The following is a 22228-nucleotide window of genomic DNA, read 5'->3' on the forward strand; positions in this document are numbered from 1 at the left end:
ATTGGATGATGACACAAGAGGAAGTAAAAGGGCAAATGTTACATCTGCGTGGAAAGCTGCTGTAGGAAGATTTAAAGGGAACATTATCTTCCTTTCCAAAACAGAAGCAAAAAAAAAGAAAGTTTGTGTTTCGTGGTGGTATCACAATGGAAGTTACAAACACTGGAGAACCATCTCTTGAATCTGGAGTCTTTTGGGAGGCAACCTCATCATGGTTCTGTGAGGGAGGGGAAACAAAGAAAGCAAATGTGTAGGAATTGGGGTGGACATACGCAAGGGCCCATCATCCGCAATGGAGCAGAGTCTGGTAAGGAAATGAGAAGATGTATTAGAAGCACAGGCGTGAAATGTTTATCTGAACAGATGGATGGAGCATCTGGGAGAATGTATTGGGGTCTTAATATGAAGCAAGCTGTAAGGAAGTTAATGTCCAAGTAGTTGTGAAAGCATTAGGAGCTTATAATGATTATTGGTGGTTAGCCTATCCCAAGAAAATGAGATCGAGAAAGTAAGGATGGACTATGTGAACAAAAGAGAGTAGTGAAATAACCCAGGAAAAAAAAGCCTGTGTGCATGACCAGACTGGACACCCCTAGCAATGCTTTTCCTTGGAGGAAGTTGAGTAAGGTAAAGGGAAAGATGTTCAATTTGAGAAGCAAATGGAAAATCTGCAGTATTGACCAGTGAGTCAAATTTGTAGCATTTATGGTTTTTCAATGATTAATTCTTGAGCAGAAAATTGGGAAGATGGGAATGCTGGTCTCTGCAACCATCAAGTGAGATTAGGGTCATTACTGTTTGAAAAATTCTTAAATTTCATGTGCATTATTTTACCTGCTTCTTGAATCTCTCCATTAGGCTGCAAGCAGTGAAATATCAAATTGTGAAATCAAAGAGTAAAAATGCGGTAATTTGAGTGCAATCATTCCTTGGGTTCAGAGCTAAAGAAGTCTATATTGTCAGTGTTGGACTGGAACATAACTAATCTAGGACTCATTTAAAAGCTCTTGAACAAAAATCTGTGACAATTTCTGTATGAAGAAGTGTATGAAGATGGCTGTCCAATAGAAGACAGAGGATGGTAGTAGATGGAAAGTATTCAGCTTGGAGCTCGGTGACCAGTGGTGTTCTGCAGGGATCTGTTCTGGGACCCCTGCTCTTTGTGATCTTTATAAATGACTTGCATGAGGAAGTGGAAGGGTGGGTTAGTAAGTTTGCCGATGATACGAAGGTTCGTGGAGTTGTGGACAGCATCGAGGGCTGCTGTAGGTTGCAAAGGGACATTGACAGGATGCAGAGCTGGGCAAAGAAGTGGCAGATGGAATTCAACCCAGAAAAGTGTGAAGTGATTCATTTTGGAAGGTCAAATTTGAATGCAGAATACAGGGTAAATGGCAGGATTCTTGGCAGTGTGGAGAAACAAAGAGATTTTGGGGTCCATGTCTATAGATCCCTCAAAGTTATTACCCAAGTTGATAAGGTTGTAAAGAAGGCGTATGATGTGTTGACTTTCATTGGCAGGGGAATTGAGTTTAAGAGCCACAAGGTTATGCTGCAGCTCTGTAAAACTCTGGTTAGACCACACTCGGAATATTGCGTTCAGTTCTGGTCACCTCATTATAGGAAAGATGTGGAAGCTTTAGAGAGAGTGCAGAGGAGATTTACCAGGATGCTGCCTGAACTGGGGTGCAGTTTGTATGAGGAAAGGTTGAGGGAGCTGGGGATTTTTTCATTGGAGCAAAGAAGGATGAGAGGTGACTTGATAGAGGTGTTACAAGATGATGAGAGGCATAGATAGAGAGGATAGTCAGAGAGTTTCCCAGGGCAGAAATGACTATTACGAGGGGGCATAATTTTAAGGTGATTGGAGGAAGGTGTAGGGGAGATGTCAGAGGTAGGTTCTTCACATAGAGAGTGGTGGGCATGTGGAATGTGCTGCCAGCAGTGGTAGTGGAGTCAGATACTTTAAGAGACTTTTTAAGCAATTCTTGGATAGGCACACGGAGGATAGTAAAATGTAGGGTATGCAGGGTAGATTGATCTTAATAGGATAATAGGTCGGCACAACATCGAAGGGCCTGTACTGTGCTGTACTTTTCTATGTTCCATGTTCTACGAAGATCTTTAGAAATCCGCATCTCTCTCAACTTGTACATATATTAACTGCTGCAGTGAGAGGTTGGAGATCTAGAAAGTAGCTGTGTTTCATGGCTACGTTGTGTTTGTACGCTGTGGAGCACTTCAGAATTTTCAAAGATTCAGATTGAGAGATCCTGTATGAAAGTAGAGCAACAGTGCTTCAATTTTCAATCTTCTAAAAAATCTTTTAATTCAATTTCACTTCAGTCTGCGCACTTCACAGATTTAGAGATATTCTTTCATGTTGTACTCAACAATGTTAACAGAGTGATTTTTCCACATAATGCAGCCTGTCATTTAAAAGTAATAACTTGCTTCAATTAATTGCTGTCATGTTAGAATCAGAATAAAATTATATTTGTTGCTGCCACACTCGTAAACTGTTTCTCCCACTGCAGAAATATTTATATTCCAATTAAGCGGCATTCAGAACATTACTTGGTCGTTGTGTTCTGAAGGTGCACAGTTTCAATGTTGCTTTAAACAAAGCCCCAGAAAGTACCAGCATCTCCTGGTGGCCATGTAACAGTGCTTAGTGGGTGTTTGTACAAACTTATTAGGCCATCTACATTTTCATCCATATCATTTTATACGAATTACAAACAACACTGAACCTTGTAGATCACCAGTTTATGGTAAAATATTAAATCACTACAGAAACTAATTTTGTATTAATTTTACTGATAGTAATATGAAAATCAAGCAGTTCTTAAACCGTTCAGCATGCTTCTGGCGTTAATGGCAAGGCTGTCTGCATTTTGTGTTCCTCAACATTGTTCACGGCTTGTCAGAGAAAGTGCCACACGAATTCTGGCTATAGTCTGGCACAAGCCCAGCTTTTTGTAAGAAACATTCAACAAATTATTTGTAAATGGTTCTTATTTAGTACATTTGAAAAGTGTTAGATATTTCTTGTAACTAAATCTATCTTAAAACTTGCTGGCATAATGCCAGACCATAGTGAGAGCTACATGATGCTGCTGTGACCTCCTTCATTGTTGCAGAAAGAAATTAGCAATGTTGTTTCAATTTCATTTTGGATTCAAATAGATGGAATGTAAGAGTATTATAATTGTGTGGTATATTTTTGGAAGTGTGAAATGTGTTAGATGTTGGACAGTATTCTTTGTTAGATATCTATCCTCATGCTGAATTCATATACATTACAGTAACTGTCCGATCTTAAATGATCACTGAGAATTGAATTGGTATCATTTAGATTTTGAGAACTTTTCCTTCAGGAAATGTTATATGTACATAGTATGTTGGAAGTGTGCTTCAGCTAAGGCTGTAAAACGTTGACTCCGGAGATTCACAAAGAGAGGTGCAAGACTAATTTCTTGTAGATGTTTCATAGCATGTGCCCCTAAGCATACTTAGCATTTTATTATAGTTTAGCTAGCCATTTCAAAACTCCAGTGGGAGCTTTGTATAGTCTGAAGTCGAATCCAACAATCTGACTTGATTATTTTGATTATAACATTTACATTTTTGAAACAAAAACCCTTTTTTAACTTCATTCATGAGATGTGAGTGTTACTGCAGGCCAAACATTTTAATGTGCATTCCAAGATGCTTTTGGGAAGATGGTGGTGAGCTGCCTTCTTGAACCACTGTGGTCTGTGTAGTGTAGCTAGACCCACAATGCCATTAGGGAAGGAGTTCCAGGATTTTAACCCAGTGACACTGAAGGAACGGTGATGAAATTCCAAGTCAGGTTGGTGAATGGCTTGGAATAGAACTTGCAACTAATCGTGTTCCCATGTTTTGGCTGTCTCTGACCTTCTCGACAATTGAGGTTGTGTGTTTGGAAGGTGCTGTTGAAGGAACCTCGGTGAATTTCTGCAGTGCATTGTGTGAATGGTACACACTGCCATTACAGAGTATCAGTGGTGGTGGGGGGAGTGAATGTTTTTAGATGTGGTGCCAGTCAGACAGGCTGGTTTTTCCTGGGTGGTGTTGCAGCTGCACCCGACCAGCCAAGTGGAAGTTTTCCAGCACACTTCTGATTTTGTGCCTCCTTGATGGTGAACAGGCTTTGGGGAGTCGGAGCTGCAGGATTCCAAGCTTCTGACTTGCTCGTGTATCCACAGTATTAGTATAATTGGTACCCAGCCCAGTTTCATTGATGGTGTCCTCGGAATGTTGATAGTGGGGGATTTTATAATGGTGATATCGTGGTACAATGATTAGATTCTCTCTTGCTGGAGATGGTCACTGACCGACCAAATGTTAGAAGTCAGTCAACACCAGGTTATAGTCCAACAGGTTTATTTGAAGTCACAAGCTTTCAGAGCATTGCCCCTTTGTCATGTAAAGTTCACCTGACAAGAGGGCAATGTTATGAAAGCTTGTGATTACAAATAAACCTGTTAGGCTATAACCTGGTGTCGTCTAACTTCTGAGCTTGTCTACCCCCATCCAACACCGCACCTCCACATAGTGGTTAACAAATGTTAGTTGCCATTTACCAGCCCAAACCTGGATATTGTTTATGTCTTGCTGCAATTGAACATGGACTGTTTCAGCTGTTCATGCAATCATCAACAAAAATCCTTACATCTAACCCCATGATGGAGGGAAAATCTATAGTGAAGCAGCTGAAGATGTTTAGGTCTCCCTGAGGAAGTCCTGCAGAGATGTCCTGGAGCTGAGATGAATAACCTCCAACAACCACAACTGTCTTCCTTTGTTTCAGATGTGAATCCAACCGGTGGAGAGTTATCCCTCTGATTCCCACTGATTCTGGTTTTATTAGGACTTCTTGGTGTCACACTAAGTGACCCTGATGTCAAGGCTAGTCACCTTCAGCTGATTCCTGGAATTCAGTTCTTTTACCCATGTTTTAACAAAGGCTGCATTGAGATCTGGTGCTAAGTGACCCTGCATTCTAAACTGAATATCAACAAGCAGGTTATCAATAAGTGGGAGTTGCTTGACAGTATCATTGATGACACCTTCCATCACTTTACCACTGATTGATGCTGGAGTGATGGGGCCATAATTGGATGTGCTAGAAATCTCCAACTTTTTGTATACCAGACATAACTGGGCCATTTTCCACATTGTTGGGTAGATGTCTGTGTTATAGCTGGACTGGAATAACTTTGCTTGGGGTGCAGCAAGTTCTGGAGCAAAAGTCCGCAGTAATATTGCCTTAATGTTGTGAGGGCTCATAATCTTGCAAGTAATTCTGTGTTGTAGCTTAGCAGATTGCCATCTAACTTTTAGACATGCCTGGAACTGCTGCTGACATGCCTCCTGCACTTTTTTATTAAAGCAGGATTGATCTTCTGGCTTGATGGCAATGTTAGAGTGAGAAATATGCCAAACCATGAGGTTGCAGATTGTGTTGGAGTACACATCTCCTGCTGATAGCCCATAGCCCCTCATGGATACCAAGTGTTCAGTTGCTAGATCAGTTCCAAGTCTATTCAATTTACGTATGGTCATAAATAATCGAAGAACCAGTGCTAATCCATGTGGAATTTCATTAGTTGTAATTTTCCAATGTGCTGTTTACCCATTTTTCCTCATCCTCCCTTTCCCCTGAGCCAATCCTGTCTCGCTGCTAATATATCACACCACCTCCATAAGCAACCTTGTGTTTGGCCTTTAGGAAATTCGAATACCTTACATCTACTGCTTCCCATTTATTTACCCCATCAGAAATAGCACTTTAGAAGATGACACATTCAGAACAGATGTGACAGAGACAGAGCAATGGAAAGAATGCAATTTGGCCTCATAGGAAGGAGGGTTGGACACTGAGTAGCCAGGGTGTACTGTCGCTGGGAATGAAGATAACAAAGTTGAGGAGGGAAAATATCATTTATCTGCAGAAATCTAAGAGAATAAAATGTAAATAGCTTCTGCAGCTCTGAAAGCACAGATGGGTAACTGTACCATTGACTTTAAGGTGAACATTTGGCAACTTTGGTCCATTTTGTTTGAAAAATTCGCATTATTACAGCCCATTTACCAGAAACCAATTTTCTAATCAGTCCATTAATCTGGGCAGGGATTCTGCTGCTCTTTATTGCTCAACCTCTGATAATGGTTCCCTATTCAAACACTCCATTCTAACTGTTGTCATTGAAATCTCAGATAATCTCTCTGGTTCAAAGAACAGGCAACTGTGACTACAGCAATTAAAAGGCTATGCCAATTCCTGTTGTCAAAGATCACTCCTTTTTACTTTCCATGCTGAATGCTCAATTCCTCCATGACATGTTCTAGCCAGAAACATATAGGTCTGAGGTGTTTAACCTAATTACAAGACTTGCTGCAACTTTTTTTTTCCGAGGAAACCAGGAGGTAAGCCATTTAAGACTGAGGTGAAGGGAAATTTACTCACCAGAAGAATGGTGAACCTGTGGAACTTTTTTCCACAGAAAGCAGCTTCGCTCCACACTCCCCTCCAACCCCACCACACCCGGCACCTTCCCCTGCAACCGCAGGAAGTGCTACACTTGCCCCCACACCTCCTCCCTCGCCCCCATCTGAGGCCCCAAGATGACTTTCCATATTAAGCAGATGTTCACCTGCACATCTGCCATTGTGGTATACTGTATCCTCTGTACCCAGTGTGGCTTCATCTACATTGGGGAAACCAAGCGGAGGCTTGGGGACCGCTTTGCAGAACACCTCCGCTCAGTTCGCAATAAACAACTGCACCTCCCAGTCGCGAACCATTTTAACTCCCCCTCCCATTCCTCAGACGACATGTCCATCATGGGCCTCCTGCAGTGCCACAATGATGCCAACCGAAGGTTTCAGGAACAGCAACTCATATTCCGCTTGGGAACCTTGCAGCCCAATGGTATCAATGTGGACTTCACAAGCTTCAAAATCTCCCCTTCCCCCAATGCATCCCAAAAACAGCCCAGCTCGTCCCCTCCCCCCACTGCATACCAAAACCATCCCAGCTTGTCCCCGCCTCCCTAACCTGTTCTTCCTCTCACCTATCCCCTCCTCCCACCTCAAGCTGCACCTACATTTCCTACCTACGAACCTCATCCCGCCTCCTTGATCTGTCCGTCCTCCCTGGACTGAACTCTACCCTCCCTACCTCCCCACCCATACTCTCCTCTCCACCTATCTTCTTTTCTCTCCACCTTTGGTCCGCCTCCCCCTCTCTCCCTATTTATTTCAGAACCCTCACCCCATCCCCCTCTCTGATGAAGGGTCTGGGCCCGAAACATCAGCTTTTGTGCTCCTGAGATGCTGCTTGGCCTGCTGTGTTCATCCAGCTTCACACTTTGTTATCTTGGATTCTCCAGCATCTGCAGTTCCCATTATCTCTGAAGCAAAAATATTGGATATTTTCAAGAAGAATGTAGATATAGTTCTTAGGGCTAAAGGGAATGAGGAGAAAGGCAGGAACAGTTTGATGAGTTAGATGACCAGCCATGAATGATGGAGCAAACCCGAAGGGCTGAATAACTTACTCCTGTTAAGACATCTGTGAGTTCAAAGTAAAATTGTTATAAGTTAGTGAGTGTATAATGGAAGGTCATAATAGGGGACTCAGGTTTTTAAGTAGAAGTAATGTTTTTGTTTTTCGGTTCTGTGAAGGTGACTTTTTTAGGACCAGAGTTCATTTTTCAAAGTGCTTGGTCAAAACAGCCTTTCCAATAAATCATGTGATTTAAGCTAAATGCCTGCCTTTATGCAGCAAGTCACGTGGTGAGATAATTCCTTGGCCTCAGATCTTTGTTCTCCAGTCAAGGAAGAATTTACTTTATTGTTTCTTTCAAATAATACCTTTGTAATTTAATGTATTCTAATTTATAACTCCAAGTGCAACAGATAGATGGAAAGACACTGCAAGCAGGTCCTTTTCAGAAAGAAAAGATCCATGTGAGTAGAATGAGAGATAATGGGAACAAGACATTCCACTCCCGCACATCCCAGATGTCCAAGTTCTTTAAGGACCGCAACTTTCCCCCCACAGTGATCGAGAACGCCCTTGACCGCGTCTCCCGTATTTCCCGCAACACATCCCTCACACCCCGCCCCCGCCACAACCGCCCTAAGAGGGTCTCCCTTGTTCTCACACACCACCCTACCAACCTCCGGATACAATGCATCATCCTCCGACACTTTCGCCATTTACAATCCGACCCCACCACCCAAGACATTTTTCCATCCCCACCCCTGTCTGCTTTCCGGAGAGACCACTCTCTCCGTGACTCCCTTGTTCGCTCCACACTGCCCTCCAACTCCACCACACCTGGCACCTTCCCCTGCAACTGCAGGAAATGCTACACTTGCCCCCACACCTCCTCCCTCACCCCTATCCCAGGCCCCAAGATGACATTCCACATTAAGCAGAGGTTCACCTGCACATCTGCCAATGTGGTACACTGCATCCACTGTACCCGGTGCGGCTTCCTCTACATTGGGGAATCCAAGCGGAGGCTTGGGGACCGCTTTGCAGAACACCTCCGCTCAGTTCTCAACAAACAACTGCACCTCCCAGTCGCAAACCATTTCCACTACCCCTCCCATTCTCTTGATGACATGTCCATCATGGGCCTCCTGCACTGCCACAATGATGCCACCCGAAGGTTGCAGGAACAGCAACTCACATTCCGCGTGGGAACCCTGCAGCCTAATGGTATCAATGTGGACTTCACCAGTTTCAAAATCTCCCCTTCCCCTACTGCATCCCTAAACCAGCCCAGTTCGTCCCCTCCCCCCACTGCACCACACAACCAGCCCAGCTCTTCCTCCCCACCCACTGCATCCCAAAACCAGCCCAACCTGTCTCTGCCTCCCTAACCGGTTCTTCCTCTCACCCATCCCTTCCTCCCACCCCAAGCCGCACCCCCATCTACCTACTAACCTCATCCCACCTCCTTGACCTGTCCGTCTTCCCTGGACTGACCTATCCCCTCCCTACCTCCCCACCTATACTCTCTCCACCTATCTTCTTTACTCTCCATCTTCGGCCCACCTCCCCCTCTCTCCCTATTTATTCCAGTTCCCTCTCCCCATCCCCCTCTCTGATGAAGGGTCTAGGCCCGAAACGTCAGCTTTTGTGCTCCTGAGATGCTGCTTGGCCTGCTGTGTTCATCCAGCCTCAAATTTTATTATCATGTGAGTAGAATGACAGGTTTTAGTTTTGGCAATGTTCAGGCCTTTAGAGCTGGAAAAAAGTATTGAGCACTTTTAGCAGTCCAAGTGGTCAGAGCTAGCAAAGACCAGAGCTTTCATTTAGAGTTGAATGATTGTCTATCGGTGTCTCAGAGAGGGATGATAATAGGAAGAATCACATCTAGTGAATGTGCAGGAATTCACCACAATGAAACTGCTTGCAATCTTGAGCACAAAAGCTGACGTTTCGGGCCTAGACCCTTCATCAGAGAGGGGATGGGGTGAGGGTTCTGGAATAAATAGGGAGAGAGGGGGAGGCGGACCAAAGATGGAGAGAAAAGAAGATAGGTGGAGAGGAGAGTATAGGTGGGGAGGCAGGGAGGGGATAGGTCAGTCCAGGGAAGATGGACAGGTCAAGGAGGTGGGATGAGGTTAGTAGGTAGGAGATGGAAGTGCGGCTTGGGGTGGGAGGAAGGGATGGGTGAGAGGAAGAACAGGTAAGGGAGGCAGAGACAGGTTGGACTGGTTTTGGGATGCAGTGGGTAGAGGGGAAGAGCTGGGCTGGTTGTGTGGTGCAGTGGGGGGAGGGGACGAACTGGGCTGGTTTTGGGATGCGGTGGGGGAAGGGGAGATTTTGAAGCTGGTGAGGTCCACAGTGATACCATTGGGCTGCAGGGTTCCCAAATGGAATATGAGTTGCTGTTCCTGCAACCTCTCAGTCTCCGTCTCAGGCAACCAGCTTGTAACTGATGTCCATTTCAAGCCCACCGACTCCCACAGCTACTAGAATGCACCTCCTCCCACCCATCCTCCCGCAAAAATTCCATCCCCTAGTCCCAATTCCTCCACCTCCGCTGCATCTGCTCCCATGATGAGGCATTCTACTCCCGCACATCCCAGATGTCCAAGTTCTTCAAGGACCACAACTTTCCCCCCACAGTGGTCGAGAACGCCCTTGACCGCGTCTCCCGTATTTCCCGCAACACATCCTTCACACCCCGCCCCCGCCACAACCGCCCAAAGAGGATCCCCCTCGTTCTCACACACCACCCCACCAACCTCCGGATACAACGCATCATCCTCCGACACTTCCTCCATCTACTATCCGACCCCACCACCCAAGACATTTTTCCATCCCCACCCTTGTCTGCTTTCCGGAGAGATCACTCTCTCCGTGACTCCCTTGTTCGCTCCACACTGCCCTCCAACCCCACCACACCCGGCACCTTCCCCTGCAACCGCAGGAAATGCTACACTTGCCCCCACACCTCCACCCTCACCCCTATCCCAGGCCCCAAGATGACTTTCCATATTAAACAGAGGTTCACCTGCACATCTGCCAATGTACTGTATCCATTGTACCCGGTGTGGCTTCCTCTACATTGGGGAAAGCAAGCGGAGGCTTGGGGACCGCTTTGCAGAACACCTCCGCTCAGTTCGCAACAAACAACTGCACCTCCCAGTCGTGAACCATTTCCACTCCCCCTCCCATTCTTTAGATGACATGTCCATCATGGGCCTCCTGCAGTGCCACAATGATGCAACCGGAAGGTTGCAGGAACAGCAACTCATATTCCGCTTGGGAACCCTGCAGCCCAATGGTATCAATGTGGACTTCACCAGCTTCAAAATCTCCCCTTCCCCCACTGCCTCCCAAAACCAGCCCAGTTCGTCCCCTCCCTCCACTGCACCACATAACCAGCCGAGCTCTTCTCCTCCACCCACTGCATCCCAAAACCAGTCCAACCTGTCTCTGCCTCCCTAACCTGTTCTTCCTCTCACCCATCCCTTCCTCCCACCCCAAGCCGCACTTCCATCTCCTACGTACTAACCTCATCCCACCTCCTTGACCTGTCCGTCTTCCCTGGACTGACCTATCCCCTCCCTAACTCCCACCTCTACTCTCCTCTCCACCTATCTTCTTTTCTCTCCATCTTCGGTCCGCCTCCCCCTCTCTCCCTATTTATTCCAGAACCCTCACCCCATCTCCCTCTCTGATGAAGGGTCTAGACCGGAAATGTCAGCTTTTGTGCTCCTGAGATGCTGCTTGGCCTGCTGTGTTCATCCAGCTTCACACTTTATTATCTTGGATTCTCCAGCATCTGCAGTTCCCATTATCACTGCTTGCAATCTTGTTAGTTGAGTAACATATCAAGAGTAAAGATAGAAGTAAAACTTCACTGGGATCGAGTGTCTGCAGAGGAAGTTGTTAGGAAAAGTCATGAATATTCCTATTGATCAAAAGACCTTTGAAGATTGTCTTTTTGTACAATAAACCTCTGTTTTTTTTTGTTTAAGTACATTGGCAGCCTCTTGTGAATATATTCAGCGATTTAACAGGCTAGTTAGCAAATCATGAAACAAAAATGTATGGTCTGTCAAGTGGGGTTTCCCTCCAGAAACTGAGCAATTTAATATTACTATGGCATGGACTCCTGACAAGCCCTTGCTAATTTTTGTGGTTAAATAGTGTCATTGGTGACTGTTTCTTCCCTGTCTTTCCAGCATGCGCACATTATAAACTTACATATAAGTATCTAGAGCACCTGTTTCAATGCTACTGTGATCTAGTGTGCAATTTAAACTTCCATTTGCTGCAGCTTGAGTGAGGAGATAGAAGTGAACTGCATCTTGGAGGATTATCACTGTACTATATCTCAGTCTGACCAAGAGCCGTAACTATTTAAAATAAAATAAAACAAAATGAAAGAATTGTGGAACAAAAACAAAGTTGCTGGAAAAGCTCAGCAGGCCTGGCAGCATCTGTGGAGGAGAAAACAGAGTTAATGTTTTGGGTCCGGTGATCCTTCCTCAGAACTGATGGTAGTTAGGAATTGTAAAATGAACAATGACTTGAGAAGAAAGAGCCCTAGTGGAAATGGCACAAAGTCAGAGCCATCCTGAAGCTGAGCCATCTACTGTTCTCCATTAGGATGTCAGCCTAATCTGTTATACAAGCAGAACAGTCGGCCTAAGTGATCACTAGCTTTAAACCAAAAGCACATGTCTCTGTCAGCTGCATTGTACCTTATATTATCTCTGGGCCCTCTCAAGTGGGAAGGAAAGTTACAGGGAAGTGCAAGAGATCAACCTCATTATCGCAATCTGCATACTTTTTAACTAACATATATTCAAATTAAAGTACTGTCTTCTGCCTTTTCAAGTGTTTATTTGGCTGTTTTGTTTTCCCATTTCAATTTTTCTTTTAACTGCACGCAGACAAATTACAAAACAGGTTCAATAATTTCTCATTCAAGAAAGTTTCTTCTGGCATGAACACACTTTATTCAATTCTTCCACGCATCCACATTTCTCAGAGACAGAAGCATCAGAGACATTAGACTTTTGCATTTTGACTCTTCTCAATCACTGATTTGTCTGCACAGGGCTTCTGACAATAACATAACACCGGGTCCACTGAATCACCAGACAATTCCCCCTATGAGAATCCTGTCCCTAACTCATGTTTATTCTTGTATGACCATTGAAGGGAAGTAATACTTAGGTATAAGCATTGGAGAGCACTACCACGAAATCTTCCACCCTGGCCTTGAAGAACATTCCTGATTTTGATGGCAATAATGGACACTGTGGCGCTAATAACACTTTTTTGCAGCCAATCCCATTCTGCAGGAAACAAATACACATTTGGGAGGGGTGAATGTGCCACTTTTTTTGGAATGTGTTGTATATGCTCCAACAGCCACATTTTATAAAAGGGACAAATAGAGAACCTGAAATAACTCAAAATATGCAGAGGCATTAGAGGAGCAGACCACGATATGCAGCCAGCAGCACCTGGAAGAGCAGACAAGCAGTGGTTCCTGAGACAGGCAATCAGCAGCAGTTTGAGAAGGAGAGAAACACAAAATCCTAAGACAGATAGTAAGCAGCAATGAAAAGATTGGACGAAAGGAGGACTCTTAGGTAGATATTTAGAAATTAACAATGAACTGGGATGTGACAGGAAAGCAATAACTTTTTTAGTTAGGTGAGGAGCAGGCAGAGACAGAGCTAAAGACGAAAGAGTGGACAGGATGATAAATATGTGGAGATTGAAAAAGAAAGCCAAAAATAAACAGTGACATCACAGGAAAGTCATGAGTTAGTTGATTAATTAGTAATTCTTCTTGGATACTATGTTAAATTTCAAAATATGACAAAATAAAACTTTTATAGACAACTTCTAACTACCTAGTTTATAATTTTTTAAAGAAACTGTAGTAGATTGTGAGCAGCACAGTGGCTCAGAGGTTAGCACTGCTGCCTCACAGCACCAGGGACTCGGGTTCGATTCCAGCCTCGGGCGACTGTCTGTGTGGAGTTTGCACATTCTCTCTGTGCCTGCATGGGTTTCCTCCAGGTGCTCCAGTTTCCTCCCACAGTCCAAAGATATGCAAGCTAGGTGGATTGGCCATGCTAAATTACCCATTGTGTTTGGGGTGTGTAGATTAGGTGAGTTGTCGTGGGATGGGTCTGAGCGGAAAGCTCCAGGGGCCACTGTGGACCCATTGGGCCGAAGGGCTTGTCCCCACACTGTGAGTCTATGTGAAGTAGGAAACTAGTGATTTCATTATTTATCATCTTCTTAAGTGGTATAGTTTAAGACTCTAAAGTTTGAGGTGGTATGGTATGTGATGGTAAGAAGGCACATTCATTTGTTTAATAATTAATCATGTAATTAGTTTCATAATGAAGACATGATGAAGATGGCAGGACTGATGATGTGTTATGATTGCAGAGTATGAAATTCCTGGATGCGAGTGTGATTCAGGGTGCACACATCTACAGTCGGTATTTACAGCGTGAACAGCTTGTGCTCAAAGATTATCATAGAATCCCTACAGTGTGGAAACAGGCCCTTCGGCCCAACAAGTCCACACCGACTCACAGATCATCCCCCTATAACCCACCTAATCTACACATCCCTGAACACTAGGGACAATTTAACATGGCCAATTCACCTAGCCTGCTCATCTTTGGACTGTGGGAGGAAACCAGAGCACCCCAAGAGGAAACCCACACAGACACGGGGAGACTGTGCAAATTCCATACAGCCAGTCACCCAAGGGTGGAATCAAACCCAGTACCCTAGCCCTGTGAGACAGCAGTGCTAACCACTGAGCCAAGCATACTGCCACTGGAATCTGACCTGCAGACACTGTGGCACATCAGGAAGAAAAAGTGACCTGGGCACATTATTCCATGACACAGTCATACCTCTGGGCATAGGATCTTTTGACTTGAACATTGGTGAGGGAATAGAAGGCATGATTGTGAGTGATGCAGGTAAGGGGTCCCAGAGGACAAGACCTTAGGAGCCTTAGAATCTGCAGGCCAACAGGTTGGAGGTTTCTTCACCTTGTTTGGTTGAGAATGAATGTTGGTGGTTAGATGAGTTAACTGAACACGGCACCATGATACAGAAACCTCTTCAAGTGGAGTGAATGAACAGCAATGCTGCGCTAATAGGACCAGATAGTGAGGGGGATTTGACACTGCTTTCTGCAGCAAAAAGCAAGAATCCAAATGATTGTATTACCAACCAGGTGCCAGGGTTTGGTATATCTGCTGTGGGCTGGAAAAGATCTAGAATGGGAGGGGGAAGATCTAGTCAACATGGTCAATTTCAGTGCCAGTAGATAGACAGAAAATAAGGAGGTCTGCATAGTCTACATGAGGCTTCAGGCACCAAATAATCATAACTTTAGAGATAATAATTTCTGGATTAATGCCTGAGTCATGTTCATAATTAGCATTGGGTGAATAAGATTTAAGAGATGAATGCATGGCTGGTGTGAGTTCCAGTTTGTAGGGCATTGTCACGAGTAGGAGAAAGTGGGCACTTTACTGTGGAGATGGCCTGTACCTGAACTGTGCTGGGGCTGGTGATTTAGTGAGTCACAGAACAAAAGAAAGAAGATTTTAAAAGAAATAGTGGGGAAACAGGATCTAATTTGGGAGGATATGGTAAATTAAAGAGTAATGACCTGGCAAGAGAGAAAAATATTTGTTTGAGAAATGATACACAGACCATAACCAGAAAGAACACAGAGTACAAATCTGAGTAAACCAATAGATAAGGCTGGAGTTTACAAAAGCAATAGAACCATTAAATCCACATTGATCCTCAGAAACATCTCACCAGATCACCTCCTTATCCTTGTAACCCACATTTCCCATGACTAATCCACCTAGCCTGTACATTTCTGGACACTGTGGACAATTCAATATGGCCAATTCATCTAACCTGCACATCTTTGCACTTGGGACAGAAACTAGAGCACCCAGAGAAAACCCACATAGAGAGAACGTGCAAACCCCACACAGACAGCGGCCCGAGGATGGAATCAAGCCTGGGTCCCTCGTGCTGTGTGGCAGCAGTGCTAACCACTGTTGCTCTCATCAAAGAGCAAATGCAATCAAAGTAGATGCCATGAATTTTGCAACTTTCTTTATCTTTGTCCTAGGCTTCCTTCACTCTCACATTCAGCTGCACTGAACCATTACTGACAGATTCTTCTGAGTCTCTGCAACTTCTACGACTTTTCCAGAGACTGACCCCACATCAATTGCTTTACTCCTTCACCTCTCCAGATTCCTAGCTCCTCGGCTGCTCGAGCAGGACGTTTTTGGGACAGAATCTTATCCCCATGCTCTTTGTTCCTGACTAACTAGCAGCTTCAAAGTAGTAACTTCCCCAACTGCCTCTGTCCAACTAGTAAGACAAAATGAACGGCTCTGTGTCTGAATATATGCAAATTCATGCACATGAACTCAGAACAAATAGAAATAAATAAGTAAGTAAGTTTGGGAAAACAGGATATAGAAGCAGTTTGGGTGGGGATAAGAAATGCTAAAAGATAGAAGCCACTTATTGGAGCAACATACAGTATTCACATGGTAGGGTAGACAATAAAAGAAGGAATAATGGAATTTGTAAGAAGGATATTGTCATGGGGAAATTTAATGTACATATAGACTAGATCGTTTAAATGGGAGAAGGTAACTGGGATGAGGAATTCACAGAATTATTTTTAGAAACAGCACATTCTGGAGCTAACCTAAGAGCAGGCTGTACTAGAACTGGTACAGTGCAACAAGATAGGAATAGTTAATGACCCCATAATGGGATTGGAAAATTGTGAATATCACTCTTTCATCAAAAAGGGAGGGAAACAGGAAACTAAAAACCATATTTGTGTAAGGAGTATGTTAAAAGTTATTATTAAATACATTATAGCAGGTTACATAGAAATGTTTAAGGTAATCAGGCAAAGATTTGTAAAAGGGCAATGATGTTCAACCAATTTGTCCTGTTCTTTGAGGAAATAACATGCTGTGGGTAAAAAGGAACTTGTAGATACAGTATACAATCTTTGCATTTCCAGAAGGCATTTTGATAACTACATCAAAGCTCACTGCTGAAAGTTAAAGCTGATGGTTTGTGGAAGCAGATTGGCTATTTAACAGGAAATTGAGACCAGGCATGAATGGGTCTTTTTTTGTTATGTTGGTGGAATGTAATGAGTGGTATGCCACAACAGTCAGCACTGGGCCCTTTTTTTTTAATAATTCAGGTAAATGGCCTGCTGAAGGAACCAAACAATGGTTGCTAAATTTGTTGATGTCATACAGCTTGGCCGGTAAGTAAGGCATGAAGCAGATATTAGGAAATTACAAAGGGATTTGTATGAGTTGAGCGTACAGGCAAAAACATAACAAATTGGGTATAATCTGGGCAAACGTGATGGTGTCCATCTTGGAGGGAGGAACAAAAAATGGCATATCTTCTATATGGTGAGAAGAAGCAGAGGGATCTGGGTGTCTTGTGCATGATACTCAAAAGATTAGTATGTAGGCATAGCAAGTAATTAGTAAAATTAATTAATTGTTACTATTTATTGCAAGGAGAATTGAATACAACAGAAAGGAAGCTTTACTTCAGTTATACAGGGCACGAGGCAGACCACACATGGAGTACTGTGCAGTGTTCTTAAATAATAGAGTCTGGCATGAGTGGCGCTAGAGAATGTGTGATGGCTGTACGTTAATTAAAAGTAAGTGGGTGAGAAAGGCACTTGTGGCTCTGGTAGCGTTCCTACCTCTGACGCAGATGGCCCGGGTTCAAGCCCACTTGCTGCAGAGGTGTGCAAAACATTTCTAAACTTTTTGATGAGAAACCATCTATTTGGGTAAGAATTTTACTGAGTGTATATGTGTGGGCAGTAAGTAATTACTGAGGTTGCAATTGGTGGGTGTGTGAGATGGATTAGCCATTTTGGTTGAACAGGAAATTCTCCACAGTGTATGAGTCAATAGTCAACTATCTTTCAAGCAATTTTTACGTTTTGTTGGAGGGAGAGTTAGAATGACAAGAAGAAATACTCATTTTCAACATTTCTTTTAAGTAATCCCTGGTTGGAATTACAACTCTGATTAGATTTTGTGGTATCGATGATTTTGTGTAAAGCCTCATAATTCTTTTATTATATAGCTCACTCTTGTATTGTCTCACTATTGACTGCCTTCTCCGTTTTGATGTAGTCTGCAATTGGTTTTTTAATGTTATTTAGATAATTGAGACCGGGAGCATCGTAGATCAGATTTCAGGTGTTTTGTTTTAACTGGAGGATTTCTACCTGAGTATTATGTTATACAAAGATCCTCTCCGTGAATTCTTATTGTAGAGAAGCTTAATTTTCTTTACGTTTCATATTTTACAGGACATTTGGGCTTCCAAGACAGCTTTGTCACATCGGGCGTCTTCAGTGTCACTGAGCTTGTCAGAGTGTCACAAAGTAAGTGAAAACGTTTAATGTAAACATGGATTTTATTAATAAAGATACTGGGAAAATTTCATCTGTAATTCACATCACACTTAATATTAATTAACTGTCATTCCCCCATTTAAAAAAATACAGTTACATTTATTTTCTACCAAGGTAATTCTGGTGTTCTTTGGTTAGTCATTGATCACATTTTTGTACAAAGCACTTAGCAAAATCTAAACAAGAATGTCAACTGGCAACCAGCTCTAATGTCTTTTGTAACCATCTCCCCTGTAGTGACTACAATACCTTTCCTATACAGATATGATGCGAGATATGTACCAGGTCCAGCAGGATAGAAACTTTTCACTCAGTTTACAGTATAAACTGTTAGATTTTGAAGGTTTGTTAGCCAAAACTCCTATTACAGGCAACTGAACATTTGTAAGGAATTTTCAGGTCGTTTTGATTCAAGTTTATAAAGAAACTGTAGTTTGGATAAGTGCCATTCAGCTTTCACCTGCTCCCTTTGACTTGACTATATGTCACAGTGCCTCCCAAACTGATTCAGTTTATCCTTGTACTTGTTTGTGTGTCACCGTATTGTAATTCCACTCCATAATCCATCCCTCCTGCCTAATTAATATGACCTCCCACCAACAGCACTAGAAAATCACACCATAAAGATGTTGATCCTATTCTGGTTCATGTGCAACACTGGGACTTGTACGGACCTCGCCTTCCTCAGAAACAGATTCAATGTTTCAAAACAACAACAGAAGTTGCTGGAAAAGCTCAGCAAGTATGGCAGCATCTGTGAAGACAAGATCAGGGTTAACGTTTCTGGTCTGGTGACTCTTCCCTAGTTCTGAGGAAGGGTCACCGGACCCGAAAAGTTACCTCTGAGTTTTTCCTTCACAGATGCTGCCAGACCTGCTGAGCTTTTCCAGCAACTTCTGTTTTTGTTCCTGATTTACAGCATCTGCAGTTCTTCTGTTCTTTATCCAGTGTTCCAAACCCTGCCTCCTTCTCCAACTCTCATTGGAGGCTCACTGATGATGTTACTAGAATAGTGACGAAACGTCTGAAAACTAACCTTCCAGCTCAACGAGCAAACTCACATCCAGAAACTCAACCTGAGCTTCAAATCTTCTCAAAACTCGCTCCTTCTCCAACTGTTCAGCCACGCATTTATCTGATTGTTTTTCTCACTCGCGCTGGGAATAACCCAAAGATTGGCAGTCTTTGAGATCCTGCTTTTCAATCTGCTACCTAGCTCCCTAAATTCTTATTGCAGGTCCTTAGCCTTCCTCCTACCCACATTGTCGGTAGTATTCTGAACCACAATATCCGTCTGTTCATCCTTCCCCTTTAGAATTCCCCGCAGCTATTCAGTGACATCCTTCTCCCTGGCCCCAGGGAGGCAACATACCATCCTGGGGTCATAGCTGTGGCTGCAGAAATGTATATCAATATCCCTCACTTTTGAATCTGCTACCACCACTGCTCTTGCTCTCTTTCTCCTTTCTTCTTCCATGCTACGGCTGCACTCCCCACAGAAATTTTATTCTCAGTGTTTTCCAACCTGGGAAAACTGTTGTTGGGTGAGATACATTCCTGAATTTTCCTGACCATCTCTCTACTTCCTTACTACCGACTGCTGGCCACCCATTCCTTCTCTGACTACATTTATTTTAATCTGTGGAGTGACTGCGTCCAACAATGTGCTATCCATGTAACTCCCCACCTTATGGATGCACTGCAGCATCTCCAACTGACACACAAGGACTGAAACACCATACTCAGTCTAGTCAAATCAGTGGCACCTCCTGCAGATGTTTCCATCCTGATTGTCAGGAGTATCCAAGACTTCGCACATAATGTGGTTAGAAGGAGATCACAGTTGGGAAATAAATATTCAGGGGTGTGTGACTTTGCAAGAGGATTTGCAAAAAGGAAACATGCAGATGAAGTAGCTTTTCTGGTATGAGATGGAATAAGTACTATAGAAATTACATTAGATTGTAAGGTGCAAAATCCATATGTATATGGATGTAAGAAAAATAACAAGGAGAAGATGACACTAATGGGTGTGGTCCAGTAGCTATTCTGTTGAGCTGACAGTAAATCAGGAGATAATGATGCCATTTTGAAAAGGTAGTACATTCATCATGGGTGATGATAATCTTCATGTACCTTGGGAAAATCAAGTTGGCAGAGGTAGCCACAGGGTAAAAACAAATTACTGGAATGTAGCCAGGATGGTTTCCAAAAGCAATATAAAAATAGAAAGTGGTGGAGAAACTCAGGTCTGCCAACAGGCCAATTTTCTCATTTTCAGAGCTAACATTAACGCCTGGTTTAAATACCTACATCCCCTTTACTGTCATTATCACTGCCTTTGCCTTTTGCTCTGGGCAGGCTCACCATCTGTTCCACTTGCTCCTCTTCCCCCTCTTCTTATTATTACGCTAATGACATTTTCCAGCTTTTTTCAATTTGAAAGCCAGACCTCCTGTGTTTCTCAAGTGCACTCTGCTTTTATTCCAGAGTTATGGTATTGTGCGGTTATCCCAGAACAATATGTTGTGTATATACCAGACATGACTCTACATAGGATCTGCGTACAAGTAATAAAGCATGCACAATAAATGATCCTCAAGTTGGAAACAGTGGCTGTAACATGGTAGAATGTAGCATTCAGTTTGAGTGTGACAAGCTTTTGTTTGAAAGTAGTGTGCTAAACTTAAGTCAGAATAATTACCAAAGAATGAAGCAGCGTTGGCTGGAGTGGACTGGGAAGGGAGTTTAGCAGAAAAGACTGTTGATGAACAATGACAGACATTTAAAAAATAGCTGTCAAAACGTATCCCAGTGAGAAAGAAGGATTGTAAGAAGAGGATAAACCAACCACGAGTATACAAGGAAGTTAAGGGGAGTGCCAAATTGAAAGAAAAAAAAATCTGAAGTCTGGTAAAATTAGTGATAAGCCTGAGGATTTGGAACGTTTTTTAAAAAGACGATAGACAATGTTCAAAAACGAATAGAAGGAGAAAATAAGCTTTGAGATAAACTGGCAATAATGTCAAAATAGACAATAATAGTTTCTTTTACCATAAAATAAGGCAGAGAGAAGTCAAAGTGAATACAGGTCCATTTGAGAATGAGACTGGAGAAATAATAATGAAGAACCAGAAAGTGGCAGAAGAGTTGAATATTTATTTTACATTAGTCTTCACTGTAGAATAACATTCTAAAATAATAAATAATCAAAGACTAAAAGTTTGGCTGAGGGCGGAAAGAATGTAATAACTATTACCAGAGGAAAAAAGACTAGAGAAAATAATGGAGCTAAAGACTGCTGAGTCTCCTGGATCTGATGGATTGCATCCTATGATATTAAAGGGAGTACCAACAGAGACAGTGAATACACTGGTAGTAATATCACAAAAATCCTTAGATTCTGGACAAGCCCCAGAGGATTAGTAAATTGCTAATGTTTCACCCTTTTTCAAAAAGGGAGGGAAAAAAGAAAAGTTGGTAAGTATAGGTCAGCTATCTTGACATCCATCATTGGGAAGATTTTAGAATCCATTAGCCATGATGGTATGGCAGAGCATTTCACAATACATAATAAATCGAGAGGAGTCAGCATGCTTTCATGAAGGGGAAATCATGCCTGACAAGTTTATTAAAATTATTTGAAGAGGAAACAAATAGGACAAATAAAAGAGAATCATTATATCTAATAAGTTTGGATTTTTCGAAAGATTTTCTGTAACAATCGATACATAAGTCTACTATAAGACAAGAGCACATGGTGTTGGAGATAGTCTATTAACATGGATCCAGGATTGGCTAAATAGTAGAAGACAGAATAGGATAATGTTGGCATTTTCAGGATGGTAACATGTAACTAATGGAGTGCTACAGTGATCACTGCTGGGACCACAGTTATGTACAACTTGTGTGGATGACTTGGATAATGAGAGTCACCACATTTGTATATAACAATAAAATATGTGGGAGGGCAAGAAGTGGGGATGGTACATATTCTAAAGGGACATATAAACAAGTAAAATAAGTGGGCAAAAGTTGGAAGATAGAATATATTGGGAGGAAAATGTGAACTTGTGCACAAAAACTCAGCAGCGAGGGATTTGGGCATCCTTGCACATGAATCACAAAATGTTGGCATGTAAATTTAGAAGGTAACA

The 22228-nt window shown here is 42.9% G+C and overlaps 1 protein-coding gene across 20 annotated transcripts in view; it reads left to right on the forward strand.

Moving 5' to 3' along the window:
- Positions 1–22228, forward strand: part of nfia (nuclear factor I/A) — a 738669-nt gene that overhangs the window by 521883 nt on the left and 194558 nt on the right. For all 20 annotated transcript variants that reach the window (XM_048539762.2, XM_059647912.1, XM_048539775.2 and 17 more), the window contains one exon: positions 17967–18041. In XM_048539762.2, the coding sequence (XP_048395719.1) occupies positions 17967–18041 (75 nt within the window). The remainder of the gene's footprint in view (positions 1–17966; positions 18042–22228) is intronic.

This window comes from Stegostoma tigrinum, chromosome 8 (genome assembly GCF_030684315.1).
Source record: "Stegostoma tigrinum isolate sSteTig4 chromosome 8, sSteTig4.hap1, whole genome shotgun sequence".
NCBI lineage: Eukaryota > Metazoa > Chordata > Chondrichthyes > Orectolobiformes > Stegostomatidae > Stegostoma > Stegostoma tigrinum.